Source organism: Astatotilapia calliptera, chromosome 1 (genome assembly GCF_964374335.1).
Source record: "Astatotilapia calliptera chromosome 1, fAstCal68.1, whole genome shotgun sequence".
Classification (NCBI taxonomy): Eukaryota; Metazoa; Chordata; class Actinopteri; order Cichliformes; family Cichlidae; genus Astatotilapia; species Astatotilapia calliptera.
The window spans coordinates 9,192,795-9,207,868 of record NC_137422.1 but is presented as its reverse complement, the minus strand read 5'-3'; the positions used below and the strand labels follow the sequence as shown (position 1 = coordinate 9,207,868).

Sequence of the window (15,074 nt, the reverse complement as noted above, 5' to 3'; positions counted from 1 at the left end):
AATTCTGTGGGAATTCTATGTATGTATATGGGATCATTATCAATTTAAAGTTCATCTGTTTAAACAATTGAGAAATTAATGTTTACTTTTATCAAGATCTGATGTTCAGATAATACAATGTGATGCACAATCTTGATATATTTTAATATTGCAGTCGCCAACTAGTCTAAATTAAAGGCTTCAATTATTTTATCAGCAAGCAAAAAAAAAGAAAGAAACCAATAAAAGTAAAATATATGAAACATGGTTTGAAATGTTTGCTTCTTGGTGTTAATCTTAGACGTTTATGCATCCTCTGTTGACAGAGTAACGAGTGCAGTCACTTCTTCCAGTTAAAGAACGTCTCCTTTTGTGGCTATCACCCAAAAAACAGCAAGTAAGTAAAAACTGAAGCAGAGAGAGCAGTTATGCTGCTCTCTCTGTCAAGACTAAAATTGCCACAAGGTCTCACTATTAGATAAATATTCAAGAATATTGGACCTCTTCCTGCTCTCTGATAAAACAAAGCAGGAGTTAATCATTATTAGGTGTCAAAGTAATATACTGAATGTCTTTTTTAAAACTTCTCTGCAGGTATTTTGGTTTCATTACGAAGCACCCAGCAGACCAGAGATTTGCCTGCCACGTATTTGTGTCTGAAAATTCTACCAAACCTCTTGCAGAGTCAGTAGGGTGAGTTGTGTTTTTTTAGGTTTCCTTTGGGCATCAGTCGGGGGTTTTAGTGAGATATGGTTTAACAAGTTGCATATATAAATACATCCCGCCAGCAGAGAATCTTTACAGCACTGAAACTTGCTGTAAATAATACTTGTATAAGTTACTATGGTGTTTAAGCCAGGTACACTAACCCATTAATCTTGATTCATACTAGGCCCTTCAGATCCTTAGTGTGTCCACGAAAGTGCACTGTACTGCAGGTTAAGAAAACAGGCAAGTCAACGTAACCCCCATCAGTCTCACAATACGGGTGCAGTATTTACTAGAAACATTTTACCTTTTTAAGAAATTTGACCTGACAGGATCAGCCAGTTTTTCTCTTCTCAGCAATTCTCAGTAAATCTTCTGTTATTCTGAAAGTGATCTTAAACAATCACTAAAACAAAATGGAACCAAATAAATACACTGCAGAAATCAATTTAAACTTAATTGAGCTCATTCAAAGGAATAAAAAATAGAAAACTGTCACAGGTTGCCAGGGCAAGCCGTGTGTGAATTATTTAGGACGCAAGATGTGGCAGCTCTGGTGCAAGTGAGTTTATTTAGCCAATGTAGATACAAACAGAGATGGCGAGGGTGAGCTTAAAACTAAGAACACCTAAACAACAAAAAACAAACCTGAAATCTTGAGACATGAAAGCAAGATGCAGGGAGACGTAGAGAACATAGGGAAAACCACACAGGATGACGGCGGGAGAAACGCAGACAAACCAGCAACTACTATGACAGAAGACACGACTTAAATACACTCAGAGAAACACAGGGAGATTACACACAGGTGGGGGACACAGCTTGGAGTGATTAACGTGACGAGACAAGGGAGTCAAACTGAAAGCACTCACATAAGACGCAGACCTTCACTATAAAACAGGAACTTACACATGCAAGGACACAGACAAAGAAACGCGGACTTGACACACGAATACACGGGCAGAAAAGAATAAACACTAAACTGAGGAAGAACAGCACCAAAATCACAATAATAGAAAACAAAACGCTGGGTCAAAAGACCCAGGATCATGACAAAAACAAAACCTTAAGGCTTTTCTCAGGCATGTCTGGCACTTTGTAATGTTCTGCACCTGTTGGCTCTCGATTAGAAATGTTTATGTTGTGATTAAGTTTATGTGACGTGATGTGTTTTTCTTTTCAGGAAAGCCTTCCAGCTGTACTATAAAGAGTTTGTGGAGTTCTCATGCCCTACAGAGGACATCTACCTGGAATAGCCTTGCCTTTAACCACAACCCTGTAAAGTACGCTGTATCATAACATAATGTTGCATGAAGGACAGATATACATTAATTGGTAAAACAAAAACAAAAAAAGAGAAAAATTAAACATTAACACATCTGACAAACGAACAGGTATAGAAGGCCCAAGTTTCAGACCTGTGGTGAAAACCTTGTGCAGCAACCAGAGATGAAAATGAGCCAAAGGAGGGGTTTCCTGGCAAATGAAAATATGCAAAATGGCATCAGTGATGAGGCAAAAATGGAAAGCACAAATATTTTAACTCATCAGTTTCTGCAATGCTTGTTAGCCTGTAGCATCATGTCAGCAGAGGCAAAGCTGAAAGCCCAGGAGTCAGTCTGGACCACTTTGTACGCTGGAAAAAAGAAAGAAAAAGCAGAATTTTTGACTTGGAAGTGAACAAACAAGTGATGTTGGTTCATTTTGTCTTGAAATACTGTAACCAGGGTGTGAGCACGAGAGAGGTGTTTATTTACTAAAGACGTAACAACCTCACAATGAAAAAGGAGTACTAAACTAAATAAAACCCATGTAGGAACAGTTAATTTTATCCTTTTATCACACCTAATATGAAGGCGTATCCACATTTATTAAAAAAAAAAAAACAAAGAGAGAGAAATCTCAATGAAAATCAGATGCAGTGATGTGCTCTGCATTTTGGGGGTTCTTGCCACATTTTTACTGCTTTTTGTTAAACCCAGACACAGATCTGTACTGCATATTCAAGGTACAGTAAGCACAGTGTGAATACACAAGAGTAGAATAGGTTTGCTTTTCCATTAAGCAGTTGGAGCTAACTAGTAAAGGAACACCTGAGTATCTAAAGTTAATTTCAAATAGTTTTAGTTGAATAAAATTAAAAGATGGTTTCAGCTTCTCACTTTTCAGTCAGACAGGCAGAAGGTAAACTTTGCCGATTGATTTATATACTTTACATGCTAATGCTTAATTAAAGTAGACTTTAAACTACTTTTCTCTTGCATGTGTGCGGCTCAGTATTTGGAGATTCACACTGGTGGAGTTTTACTGGTGGATTTTTTCACTCTCGCCACTTGTGTAAGTTTGCTCCTGGTGGAAAACTACCAAAACAAAAGATTGACGGACAAACCATGGATTGATGATTTCACTTCCTGATGGAGGCTAGTGTGACCAAATGCACTGGAGTTTTAGGTTAAAGCCTAAAATGAGGGTACAAACATGTAATGTAAGTTAAATACTAAAATCTCATATTCCCCCTTTCCACCAAGGTGAGCCAGGTGCTGGCTCAAGTCTTTTGTGCTAGTGGTAGTGTGCAATTGGGCTTTCCAAATGTTGGTCAGCTTTTTCACGAGCCTTTGTAGTTTTAACTTTACAACACATGTATAAGACTATGAACACATCAAATGATTAACACTTTACTCTTTGAAATGTTACTTTGGAGTAAACATTGAAGTTCTTTTCATGACTGAATGGTTTCTGTTATTTTGTGGCATTAGAAGTTAATGAGAAATAACCCCCCCCCCCTCTCTCTCTCTCTATATATATATATATATATATATATATATATATATATATATATATATATATATATATATATATATATATATATATATATATATATATGAAAGAGAAAGAGACTTAGGTGTCAAAAACCATCGTTAAGTTTACAGGGGACATTGATTACAGGTCTCAGCTTTTTGCTGAAGTTCTGTTGAGAAATGAAGTGAAAAGAGACAATTTGTCTCTCTCACTAACTACTGCTGGAAAACTACAGAGGTGTATTTGTATAACTGCTGCTGCTTGATTTTTTTAATTTAATATTGCCAGTCTGCTTAAATTATCATCCATACTGACACTTGGGTTTTTCTTCTAGATGATGTACTAGTTGTATTTTTTTACTAATGGCCCCAGCCCCTTTTGTACTTTTTTTCATAGTTGAAAAACAGCAAAGTGTTGATGCTACATTGAATAGTTCTTTGTGACAAAGGCAGAATAAAGAACTCCTTAAATGTACTGAGCATTGTCCATGCAGAGAATGTTTAGAGGTACACAAGTGTGTACTTTAAGCAAACATATATTGGTGCTATCGTGCACAGCTCTGTCCATATGTTCAGTAAAGCCTTAGTAATTCCTTGTCTAATGTCAGACATGCAATGCTTCTTTACTGTGTGCTCTAATTAGGTGTGAAATTAGTGATAAAGATGTTTAACAGAGAAAAAACCCCATCTGAGTTCGGCTGTTTACTCCTTCATACGACATTTTTCTGCAACTAGAATATGACACATTCTCAGACTTGTAGAGACAAGAAAATGATACTTGGTGCAGTAGGTACAGGTGCTAACGAGGGAGCAAAAACAAAACTGGTGTCTTCAGATCTTCACTAGTAGTGCCTCTTTTTCATGAGATCATTGTTACTTTTTTGAGTCAACATTATTAAAATCTTTTAAGGGTTTTCCATTGAGTGTGTGTTGACTTTAAGGTGATGAATGCAAATTGAGTTGTTTTGCTGTGATTTGCTCTTCATTCCACTGCACTACACATTATTTGCTGTACATGTGCTGGTAATAGTCAGTTTTTCCTCTATTCATCCTCGTTCTACCATTTGTTGCCATCAGAGAGACCAGTAGAGAAGCTCCTCCAGCTCCTCTAAGGTTACACTTTCAGCAAACCTTCATTTCTGCAGGCCATCCTCAAACAGCAAACTCAAAACAGCTCCTTTCAGTGCAAAGTTGCAGCTCTATCGTTTGCGCCACTGTCCCGGTGAAGATTGAGGTGTGAGACAACTATCTGGGCTCCTAACTCTGTGCCTGGCAGAGCCAGGATGGCCTTTAGTGTAAACACACTGCTAACACCCATATCAGTGATCATCTTATTTCTGCTCATTGCCATAGATGATTGTAGAAACATGGATTGAACTGTAGGTTAACAATTTTGTGACACTCAGCTCACTGTTCACAGCAACAGTGTTTGTAGTTTCTGTTTCAAAATTCCTTTCAGATCATACAGAGTGAATATTTTACCCAAAAGATTTCAAATACACCTTCTCATTATGTCTCTGGTATCCCCAGGAGTGTACATAATACTTGGGAAATTATGAATTTTATTATTAGAGAAGGAGCTGTGTTTAATTAGCTCATGCCTGAGATTTCACAAGTTGGGCTTGATTGAGAACTTAGTCACAATGAAAAGAAACAAAAACTTGACCCAACTGTTATGGAAGTCTATTAATGTCCTGTTTGTGAACATGTGAAACCAGTGAAAACGCATACAGTGGATAATCACTGAGACTTGATGTTGTAAAATGTGCCATAATGGTTAATAAGCAATAATGATTTTTGAGCTGTTATACCAATTATTCGGAGGAAGTGCTTGTTGCAGAGCTTTATAGACGTTTTAGTAACCCAGATTGTTCATGGTAATCTGAATTATTGAAATGAACATTAAGTTACACCATTTTTTGTGATAATGAGATTTTTTTTATTTATCAGCACACGTACAGCACAGTTGTTTTGCAGTTAAAAACAAAGTATTCTTTCTACATCATTTGTCACTAACACCGGTTTGTAACTAAATATTTTATGTGGTCAATATTTATCAGACAATTAAATAAATGTAAAAGCAAGATTCACTAATGAAGAATATTGAAAATGTTCTATTCAGCAGTTGTCTCACCAGTTGTCAGTTTTTCATTGTCAAAAACAGAAAAAAAATCATTTTGAAGAAAACAAGTTGTCTGCTGTTGTTGAAAGCCATTGTGTTTGTATCAGGAGAGATCAACACTCACTTTTCTATGAATTCCCCTCTTAAGAGCCGATCAGACTGACAGGAGAACGTGGACTGCAGCAGGGGCTATACAAAGAGTGTACAGACATGGGTGTATAAATCAAGAATTTAATTTCTGTAATTATAAATATGACATTGTATTGATTCAACATGTAGTTTGTGAAATTTCTCTTTATTTTGGACTTTTCTCTTTCAGCTGTGAATTATTCTGGATTTAAAAGTTTTACTGCAGATCTCATGGTGTGCTGTCATTAATGTGCTGGGATCAGTTATACAAACATATATTGCTGCCATGCTCCTGCTGCCTGATTCAAACTCCAGTGACAGTGCTGCATCTCTACATAAAAGAAAGATAAGAAAGGTTAATGAAACTTGCAAGAGAATTTGTGCTTTTATACTGCTTTTTTATTACATCTTAATGGGTATTTATGTATAAATTAACAGTAGGCCTACTGTAATGTACTGCTATGCACCTACATACCAGTGATGCCTGCACAGCACAGCTTGAAACTTGGATACAACTTTGTGCTCAGTGAAGCGCTGGCCTCACTGGGAGTAGAGGCCCCATGACACCATCTGTCATCTGAGTAGGAGCATGCCCCAACGTAGTCAGGCATGCATACAAGAATGTAGGGGCCATACAAACTACTGAGTGAAATTTTGAATTATTGCAATGAAATTTGCAGTTGCTGTACTTTAGCATTTAGTACTTACCATGTTTTACTTCACAGTAGAGGAGAAGTCCAGTGATATCTGATCAGGTCACAGTCTAGTTGAAAATGGTGGTTTGTAAGGAATGATTTGGCTCTCTCTGAGGTTTGTCTTCAATCCAAACAATTGGGTAAAATTTTGACCCAATATTTGATCAAAGTCACCCAACCTATAAACAGACAAAATTATTCAAGCCTGGGAGTTAATTAAAGAACCCAGCACATCGCCAACCCAACTCCTGAGTCACAACTTTTGAACCAATTTTTGGTCAAACTAACCCAACTTCTGAACCTATAAGTGTCAGAGTGAATTATTAAATGTTGTCATTTTTATGCTTACCATCTCTACATTGTTTTAACTCTGTGATGAAAGGAATTCTTTTGTCCCCCTCCCCAGATTCTTGAGGTTCTGGGTGGGGGCTGTAGTGTTATCACAAGCACATCCTTGTGACTGTTTGTTTGATGTTTGGTAAGCTTCCTGCCCTTTTTGTGGCTTCACTGTGTTATCTAGGGTGAACCATAAATTGGGTGTGGTGGACACTACCCTCTTTATGCCTTGGATGTTGCTTCCTGCTTTTATGACCCTTTTGGTCAGCAGGAGAACACACATACATTCTGACATAACACACACATCCTTACCTATTCAATTCAATTCTATTTTATTTATATAGCGCCAAATCACAACAAAAGTCACCTCAAGGCGCTTCATAGATACAGAGAAAAACCCAACAATCATATGACCCCTTATGAGCAAGCACTTTGGCGACAGTGGGAAGGAAAAACTCCCTTTTAACAGGAAGAAACCTCCGGCAGAACCAGGCTCAGGGAGGGGCGGCCATCTGCTGCGACCGGTTGGGGTGAGAGAAGGAAGACAGGATAAAAGACATGCTGTGGAAGAGAGACAGAGGTTAATAACAGATATGATTCAATGCAGAGAGGTCTGTTAATACATAGTGAGTGAGAAAGGTGACTGGAAAGGAAAAACTCAATGCATCATGGGAATCCCCCGGCAGCCTACGTCTATTGCAGCATAACTAAGGGAGGATTCAGGGTCACCTGCTCCAGCCCTAATTATATGCTTTAGCAAAAAGGAAAGTTTTAAGCCTAATCTTGAAAGTAGAGATAGTGTCTGTCTCCCGAATCCAAACTGGAAGCTGGTTCCACAGAAGATGGGCCTGAAAACTGAAGGCTCTCCCTCCCATTCTACTTTTAAATACTCTAGGAACGACAAGTAGGCCTGCAGAGCGAGAGCGAAGTGCTCTAATAGGGTGATATGGTACTACAAGGTCATTAAGATAAGATGGGGCCTGATTATTTAAGACCTTGTATGTGAGGAGCAGGATTTTGAATTCAATTCTGGATTTAACAGGAAGCCAATGAATGGTAGCCAAAACAGGAGAAATATGCTCTCTCTCTCTAGTCCCTGTCAGGACTCTTGCTGCAGCATTTTGGATTAGCTGAAGGCTTTTCAGTGAGTTTTTTGGACATCCTGATAATAATGAATTACAGTCGTCCAGCCTGGAAGTAATAAATGCATGAACTAGTTTTTCAACGTCACTCTGAGACAGGATATTTCTAATTTTAGAGATGTTGCGCAAATGGAAGAAAGCAGTCTTACATATTTGTTTAATATGTGTGTTGAAGGACATGTCCTGGTGAAAAATGACTCCAAGGTTCCTCACAGCATTACTGGAGGCCAAGGTAATGCCATCCAGAGTAAGAATCTGCTTAGATACCATATTTCTAAGATTTTCAGGGCCGAGTACAATAACCTCAGTTTTATCTGAATTAAGAAGCAGAAAGTTAGCGGCCATCCAGGTCTTTATGTCTTTAAGACATTCCTGCAGTTTAACTAATTGGGGTGTGTTATCTGGCTTCATGGACAGATAGAGCTGGGTGTCATCTGCATAGCAGTGAAAATGTATGCTATGTCTTCTAATGATGCTGCCTAAGGGAAGCATGTATAATGTAAACAGAATTGGTCCTAGCACTGAACCCTGTGGAACTCCATAATTAACCTCAGTGTTTGAAGAGGACTCTCCATTTACATGCACAAATTGGAGTCTATTAGATAGATATGATACAAACCACTGCAGTGCAGTACCTGTAATACCTACAGCATGTTCTAATCGCTCTAATAGGATATTATGGTCAACAGTATCGAACGCTGCACTGAGGTCTAGCAGGACAAGCACAGAGATGAGTCCACTGTCAGAGGCCATAAGAAGATCATTTGTAACCTTCACTAAAGCTGTTTCTGTGCTGTGATGAGCTCTGAAACCTGACTGAAACTCTTCAAATAAACCATTCCTCTGCAGATGATCTGTTAGCTGTTTGACAACTACTCTTTCAAGGATTTTTGATATGAAAGGAAGGTTGGAGATTGGCCTATAATTAGCTAAGACTGCTGGGTCTAGAGATGGCTTTTTGAGTAAAGGTTTAACTACAGCCAGCTTGAAGGCCTGTGGCACATAGCCAATTATTAGAGATAGGTTGATCATATTTAGGATTGAAGAATTAATTAATGGCAGGACTTCTTTGAGCAGTTTTGTAGGAATGGGGTCTAAAAGACACGTTGATGGTTTGGAGGAAGTAATTATTGAAGTTAACTCAGAAAGATCAATTGGAGAAAAAGAGTCTAACTTAACATCGATGGTACTAAGAGTAGCTGTAGATAATATTACATCTGTGGGATGATTACTGGTAATTTTTTCTCTAATGATAAAAATTTTATTTGTGAAGAAGTTCATGAAGTCATTACTAGTTAACGTTAAAGGGATGGTTGGCTCAAAAGAGCTCTGACTTTTTGTCAGCCTGGCTACAGTGCTGAAGAGAACACACACACCTACACACACACACACACACACATACAGTGCCTTGTCTTTGTAACCAAGGGGGGTTACGAGGGGAGGTGCATGTAAACTATTGTTTATTGTGTGAACGTTTTCAATAAAAGGCAGCGAGAGGAGGCCATCGTCGGGGTCATTCGTAATGAGATTCGAAGTGCGTTTCTGAGTGTCAAGAGATGTATTCTAAGACACTTCTTCAGCTGAGAATCAGAGAGGAGAAACACACAGTTTTTACTTGCAGCAAATGCAGCCACAGAGCGCTCGCATGAGAGTGAGTCAGAGTGTGACCCCATAAGGACTTCAGTTCATCTAAACAAAAGGCACTTAGACTAAAACTGACATAGTTACATTTATCCTACTGTAAGGCAGTGACTGGAATAAGTCACAAGGTGTCGCTGTTGAGCTGCATATGTATGGTAGAGCTAAGCAATTTTGACTATTTGTCCTCTGCAGGACACCGTAGTTCAGATTTCTCATTCGCGCCATCTTGGTTCAGTGTTTACTGTGATTTGCAAAGGGCCAGCAGCAGAGTTGGAGTGGTGTTTGCCCCAGCATCTGAATAAACGGCACGGTCCGAGCCACAAATTGAACGCCTGTGTCCGACTGGTCTCTCTACTGTGCACCCCAATCCAACACAAACTTACACAACGCAGAGTCCGGGGTGTAGGGAGGCCCCTGCACTGGTTGGGTTACACTACCATAAAACAAAGAGAAGGTACGACCTCACCAGAGCTACTCGGTGTTGCATCACTGCAATCCGTAATGCATCGCTTTCCTCATTCTGCTGTTCGTTGATCTTGCACGAAGCCTTCAAGAAGAGTACAAAACAATAGTCCAGAGTTTCAATCCTCAACATGTTTTTCCAGTTCCCACCCAGGGGAACAATGAATGGAGTACTTACTGTCCGGTAGTCCATAATTTGAATTCCTTGGGTACGTCGCTTCCCCATATCGGGTCATGTGGTTGAAGTTTAGGGAACGTTGATCTTCTTTTCCGGAGTGCTGTAGAAGTGGTGTTTACTGCGGTCATCCTGAAAGTGTGGTCTGACAGGAATATAGGAGCACATGTTCCTGTCCAGCCTGGGGGCAGTATGAAATATGCCCGTTGTCCACATAGCCAGGCCATTCCTTGCACCCAGTACATGCCGTCCACTCATATTCACAGGGGCGCCCTCTCCATGGCCTGCAGTTTGGACACAGTTTGTGGTGTTTCCAAGGGGTCTGTTACCTTTCTCTTGTTGATAACACATGGAGTGGTTCTTCCCTGGGAGTTGGTCCAGGAACACTGGGAAGTGGATGGATGTATAATGTGTTTGTCACATTGAAATCGATCCAGAAGAGTTGATCACATGTTCCATTACTAAGTCCAACAGCATGTGAGATTGTATTGTTGGTGGTGATTTGGCTGTGTTGGAATCCAATGCCAGCAAAGCTAGCTGCACACTTTGCTTGAGTGTTGTTCATATATTCACCATATAGTGTGGGGTGTGTCGACGCACTGGGCATATGAGAACAGACATAACAGTGTATTTGCAGATTCTGCCTTTGTCCTGTTGTGGATAAAACGGTACCAGGCATTGTTCATCCACGGGTGGATGTGGTCTTGTGTCATGTCTCTTAGATGAGAGTTGTCGTGTGTCCATCTTTTCTGTCTGCCTCGAGGTTCAACGGTTTCCGGCATCAGCTGGGGTCCTGTAAGGGTGAGCGTCGTAGTCAAGGTAACCAGGAGGGTCCACCTTCCCATGGCTGTGTACAGGTCCGTCACACCCTCAGAGTTGGCCAATGGCTGGAGGTTGAAGTGCAAGCAATGCTCAATCAGCACTTACCCCTCACCACTGAAGCAACCAAGTGAGGGTGAAACTTTCCCTTACTAGTTGACTTCTGTGGAGGAAGTGGAATCCTCTGGGACCTCGACCTTTTTGCAGTGGCTCTGATGTATCCAGGAGGGTCTCTCCACTATTTTGCAGGCAGTTGGAGTGGTCAGAAGCACTTGGTATGGACCCTCCCACCGTGGCGAGCTCCAATTTTTCCTTTGGAGTACGCGGACAAGGATCCAATCACCTGGCTTCAACCTGCAAGAAATAGGTGAAAAAGAGTCTTGTGGCAGTTTATTGTTCAGAACAACTTCTCTGTTTATCAACAATCAAGTCATCCATCCGCCAGAGTGGTTTCACAGATTGATTTATCTAGTGGCTCGCTAGTAACTGGTAGTGGAAAAGGTCGCCCATGTATAATTTCAAATGGGGACAGTTTGTTACTTCCTTGTGCTATTCTCATCCACATTTTGACTAGGCCTACACATTCTGACCATGGTCTGCTAGTTTCTTCCATCGTTTTCCTGAGCCTTTGCTTTATAGTGCCATTTGTTCTCTCCACTAATCCTGCACTCTGTGGATGGTAGGCACAATGGTGTTTCAAACTGAAACCTAGTGCTTCAGATACTTTGCTGATCACGTCATTTACAAAATGGGTTCCATTATCTGATCTTATCAGAGTAGGAATTCCATATGTTGGAATGAAATGGTTGCATAGACACTTTGCAACTGAGATTGCGTCTGCTTTTTTCACTGGGTAGATTTCTGGCCATTTTGAGAAAACATCTATAATTACTAGAGCGTATTTTGAGCTCTGACACTCATTCAATTCAATGAAGTCCATGTGAATTGTATGAAATGGGTGAGGTGGTGTAGGAAAATGTCCTCCTTTTGGTCTTAAGTTACCTTGGGTATTGTGTTTTTGGCAGGTCATACATGTTCTCACATATTCTTTTGCTGAAGTTTCAAAATTTATAGTGTAGAATTGTTGGTTTATTATAAAGATCATCCCTCCTAATAAGACATGGCTTAAACCATGGCTCACTAGAGCGGCTGTTTTGTGTAATGATTTGGGAAGAATGGGTTTTCCTGCTATTTTCATTATGTCATCAGTGTCTAGTACTGCTCCGTGTTTTAGCCATTGCTTTTGTCCTTTTGATGGTGCTCCTTTTTGTTCGTCCTGCATTACAGACAGTGGAATGGTGTGATTTTCACGAGTTGTTAATAAGACTGTGGTTGCTATGGCTGCTGTCATCCTTCTGATGTGCTGCACGTTTGCAAATTGCTAAATGTCGCGGCAGTTGTACTGTTTGTAACAGTTGCTTCAGCAAATCTGCATGCTGAACTGGGTTTCCAGAGGAGGTAACCATTCCTCTGTTATCCCATATTTTTGCAAAGTGGTGAACTGCCGCAAATACATACTGGCTGTCTGTGTGGATGTTAATGTCCTGTCCTTCATGTATTTCACATGCTCTGATTACTGCAGTCAGTTCTGCACTCTGAGCTGAATGTGTGGCAAGGCTCTTGCTTCCACTATAGTGTCTGTTGTGGTTACTGCATATCCTACACAGTTACGCCCCAGTGCATTTTTTGATGCTGAACCGTCAACAAAGATGTCAGTGAAACCTTCTTGTGGTGTACTGTAAATGTCAGCACGTGGCTTAGTTTTCCTTTTCTAATTTTTCAACGCAGCAATGTGCTTTTCGCTCTATGGGCGTTGAAAGAAATCTCGGTCCCCGGTTTCTCCGTGGATCGGGTTTCCTCCGAGGCGTGGGCACCTATAAGCAGAGTTTTGTCTTTACCCCATAAGATTCAAAATTATTCAAAGTAACACTCAGGTATGCCGTTCAGCAGGTTAGTTACAGCGCCGGGAGTAGCTTGGGAGAACAAGGAAACACAGACTGCTTCAGGTTGCTTTCCCAAAATCAACTCAAAGGTTTATTCATCAGACAACAGTTTATATAGAGGAAAAAGGTTCGTGTGTCAGCAGATTCTCAGTTCAAACCGGTACAGACCAAATAAGGAAGCGTCTTCCTGCCCTCTGAGCAAAGAAGTATCCTTTGTATAGTTTATCAGTTCAGCTACAATTTATGATTATCCCAGCAAAATACACTCCTAGACATAGAATACAGAGTTCTTTCATTAGTGAATTCTGAAACAAACCACCTGGCCTTTAACAAGCTCTTTTCTAGGAGATAAAGAAGGGAGGATGGGAGTAAGGAAGTGATCTCTGTGGTGTTTTCGACCTTCAGGTACCATCCTGTGATTCTTACACATTAATTCTTGGGTCACAGAGAAAGAGAAAAACAACTAGTAAATGGGCCTTATTGAGTAACAGTTTTCCTGTATAATATCACTATAAAACAATATCCTGTAAATGCTACCATGGTATCAAAATATCACAACAGGCGTTGGCAACAATGTGCTAGGATTTAAAGGTCCACATCTCACTATGTTGATGTGGGATTGCAAAAGCAGTGTGCCAGCATAGGAGAGTTGTCTAGCATGTGTTAAGAAAGGCAAATGTGCTTGTAGCAGTATAAAAGTTACTGCTTGAGGTACTCTAACAGTCAGAGTGTGTCCTAAAACTATGTCAGCAGATTTTTGCACTGCCTCTACAGCTGCTGCACATGCTTGTACACAGGTGGGTAGGGATGGGTATCGTTTAGGTTTTATCCGATACCGGTGCCAAACCGGTACTTTTGAAATGGTGCCGGTGCTTAAACGGTGCTCAAACCGGTGCTTAAAGAATGGAGAACACAAAATTGGTCCAAAAACCTCCCATGCTCAGCTGTTTTTTTTGTAAAAAGATAACAATGTTAGCCTTTTCTGCAGCTATAGGGCATATATGGTATCACTCTTGGCTGGAAGCAATGCTTAAACAATGGAAAAAAAACACAAACTTTGTCCAAAAACCTCTCATGTTCAGCTGTTTTTTTGTAAAAAGATAACAATGTTAGCCTTTTCTGCAGCTATAGGGGATTTATGGCATCACTCTTGGCTGGAAGCAGTGCTTAAACAATGGAAAAAACAAACTTTGTCCAAAAACCTCTCATGTTTAGCTGTTTTCCACCTTTTCTTTGATCATTTTAGCCTTTTTGGCCAGGGTGAAGTGAGTATCTGCCATCAAACAAGAAGACAGCCGCATGTAACTACAACAGTGTTTGCTAGTTCACCTTACATGCATTAATTTAATAACGTGGTTAGCCTACTCAACGTAAATTACACACGAACAACGTTAGGCTACTCATGCAGAGAAGAACGGCTGCTGCTGCCATCATCATCCGTCATCATTTCTGCTACACTGGCAGGGCTAGGGGCCAGGACTCTACTCTTCGGGTTTTTGGGGGATGTTGCTAACTCTGGGTCAGACAACAGGCAACCCACGCGCAGTCGATGTGCACGGTGTGAGGTCTCGCAGCAAGCTATCAAATACGGCGCATTTCTCGGCTTTTAACAAAATGCTATACGTCGCCAGGTGTTTCATCAGATTCAAGGAGTTACCTCGGTTGCACAGTATCACCTTAAAGCACTTGTTGCAGGCTGCTGAGTTTGCATCTTTTGCTGTGAAGTACAGCCAGACTTTGACCGCTTCACTTTGGGAATTTTTAATCTGTAGCTCTGCTCTAAAAGAACGTACGTATCTGGGCCCGCCTACTACGCTCGCAAAGGTAAAATGATTGGCTGGAATCCAAAGTGTATGACATCTCAGGGAAAAAAAAGCACAGAAATAAAGCACAGAAATGTGCGTTGCTTTTCGGTCTGGTTACTACCGTTTATGTCAGAACCAATACCGGTACCCATCCCTACCCTTGACTAGTTGTAGAGTCGATAAAGAAATGTAGAGGGACTTCACTCCTCTTTGCTTTAGAATTATAGTAGTGCCTATATGGTCAAACTACACATGGATACATATGGAGTACTATATCACTGCATAATTCAACTTGCTGTTGTATTCTTGTTTGACTCTGA

The 15,074-nt window shown here is 40.4% G+C and overlaps 1 protein-coding gene and 1 long non-coding RNA gene across 3 annotated transcripts in view; one reads left to right on the top strand and one right to left on the bottom strand.

The window, feature by feature from the left end:
• Positions 1-2,604, top strand: part of mapk8ip1b (mitogen-activated protein kinase 8 interacting protein 1b) — a 46,101-nt gene extending 43,497 nt beyond the window's left edge. For both annotated transcript variants that reach the window (XM_026159904.2, XM_026159822.2), the window contains exons 10-12: positions 306-376; positions 574-672; positions 1,871-2,604. In XM_026159904.2, coding sequence (XP_026015689.2) covers positions 306-376; positions 574-672; positions 1,871-1,943 — 243 coding nt within the window. In that variant the 3' untranslated portion in view covers positions 1,944-2,604. The remainder of the gene's footprint in view (positions 1-305; positions 377-573; positions 673-1,870) is intronic.
• Positions 2,605-4,355: 1,751 nt separating this feature from the next.
• LOC145430223 (uncharacterized) lies at positions 4,356-8,163 on the bottom strand. Its single transcript, XR_013910696.1, has 2 exons — positions 6,212-8,163; positions 4,356-6,067 (listed from the first exon to the last, which is right to left on the bottom strand). It is a non-coding gene; the product is annotated as an uncharacterized LOC145430223 (long non-coding RNA).
• Between the last annotated feature and the right edge of the window lie 6,911 nt (positions 8,164-15,074).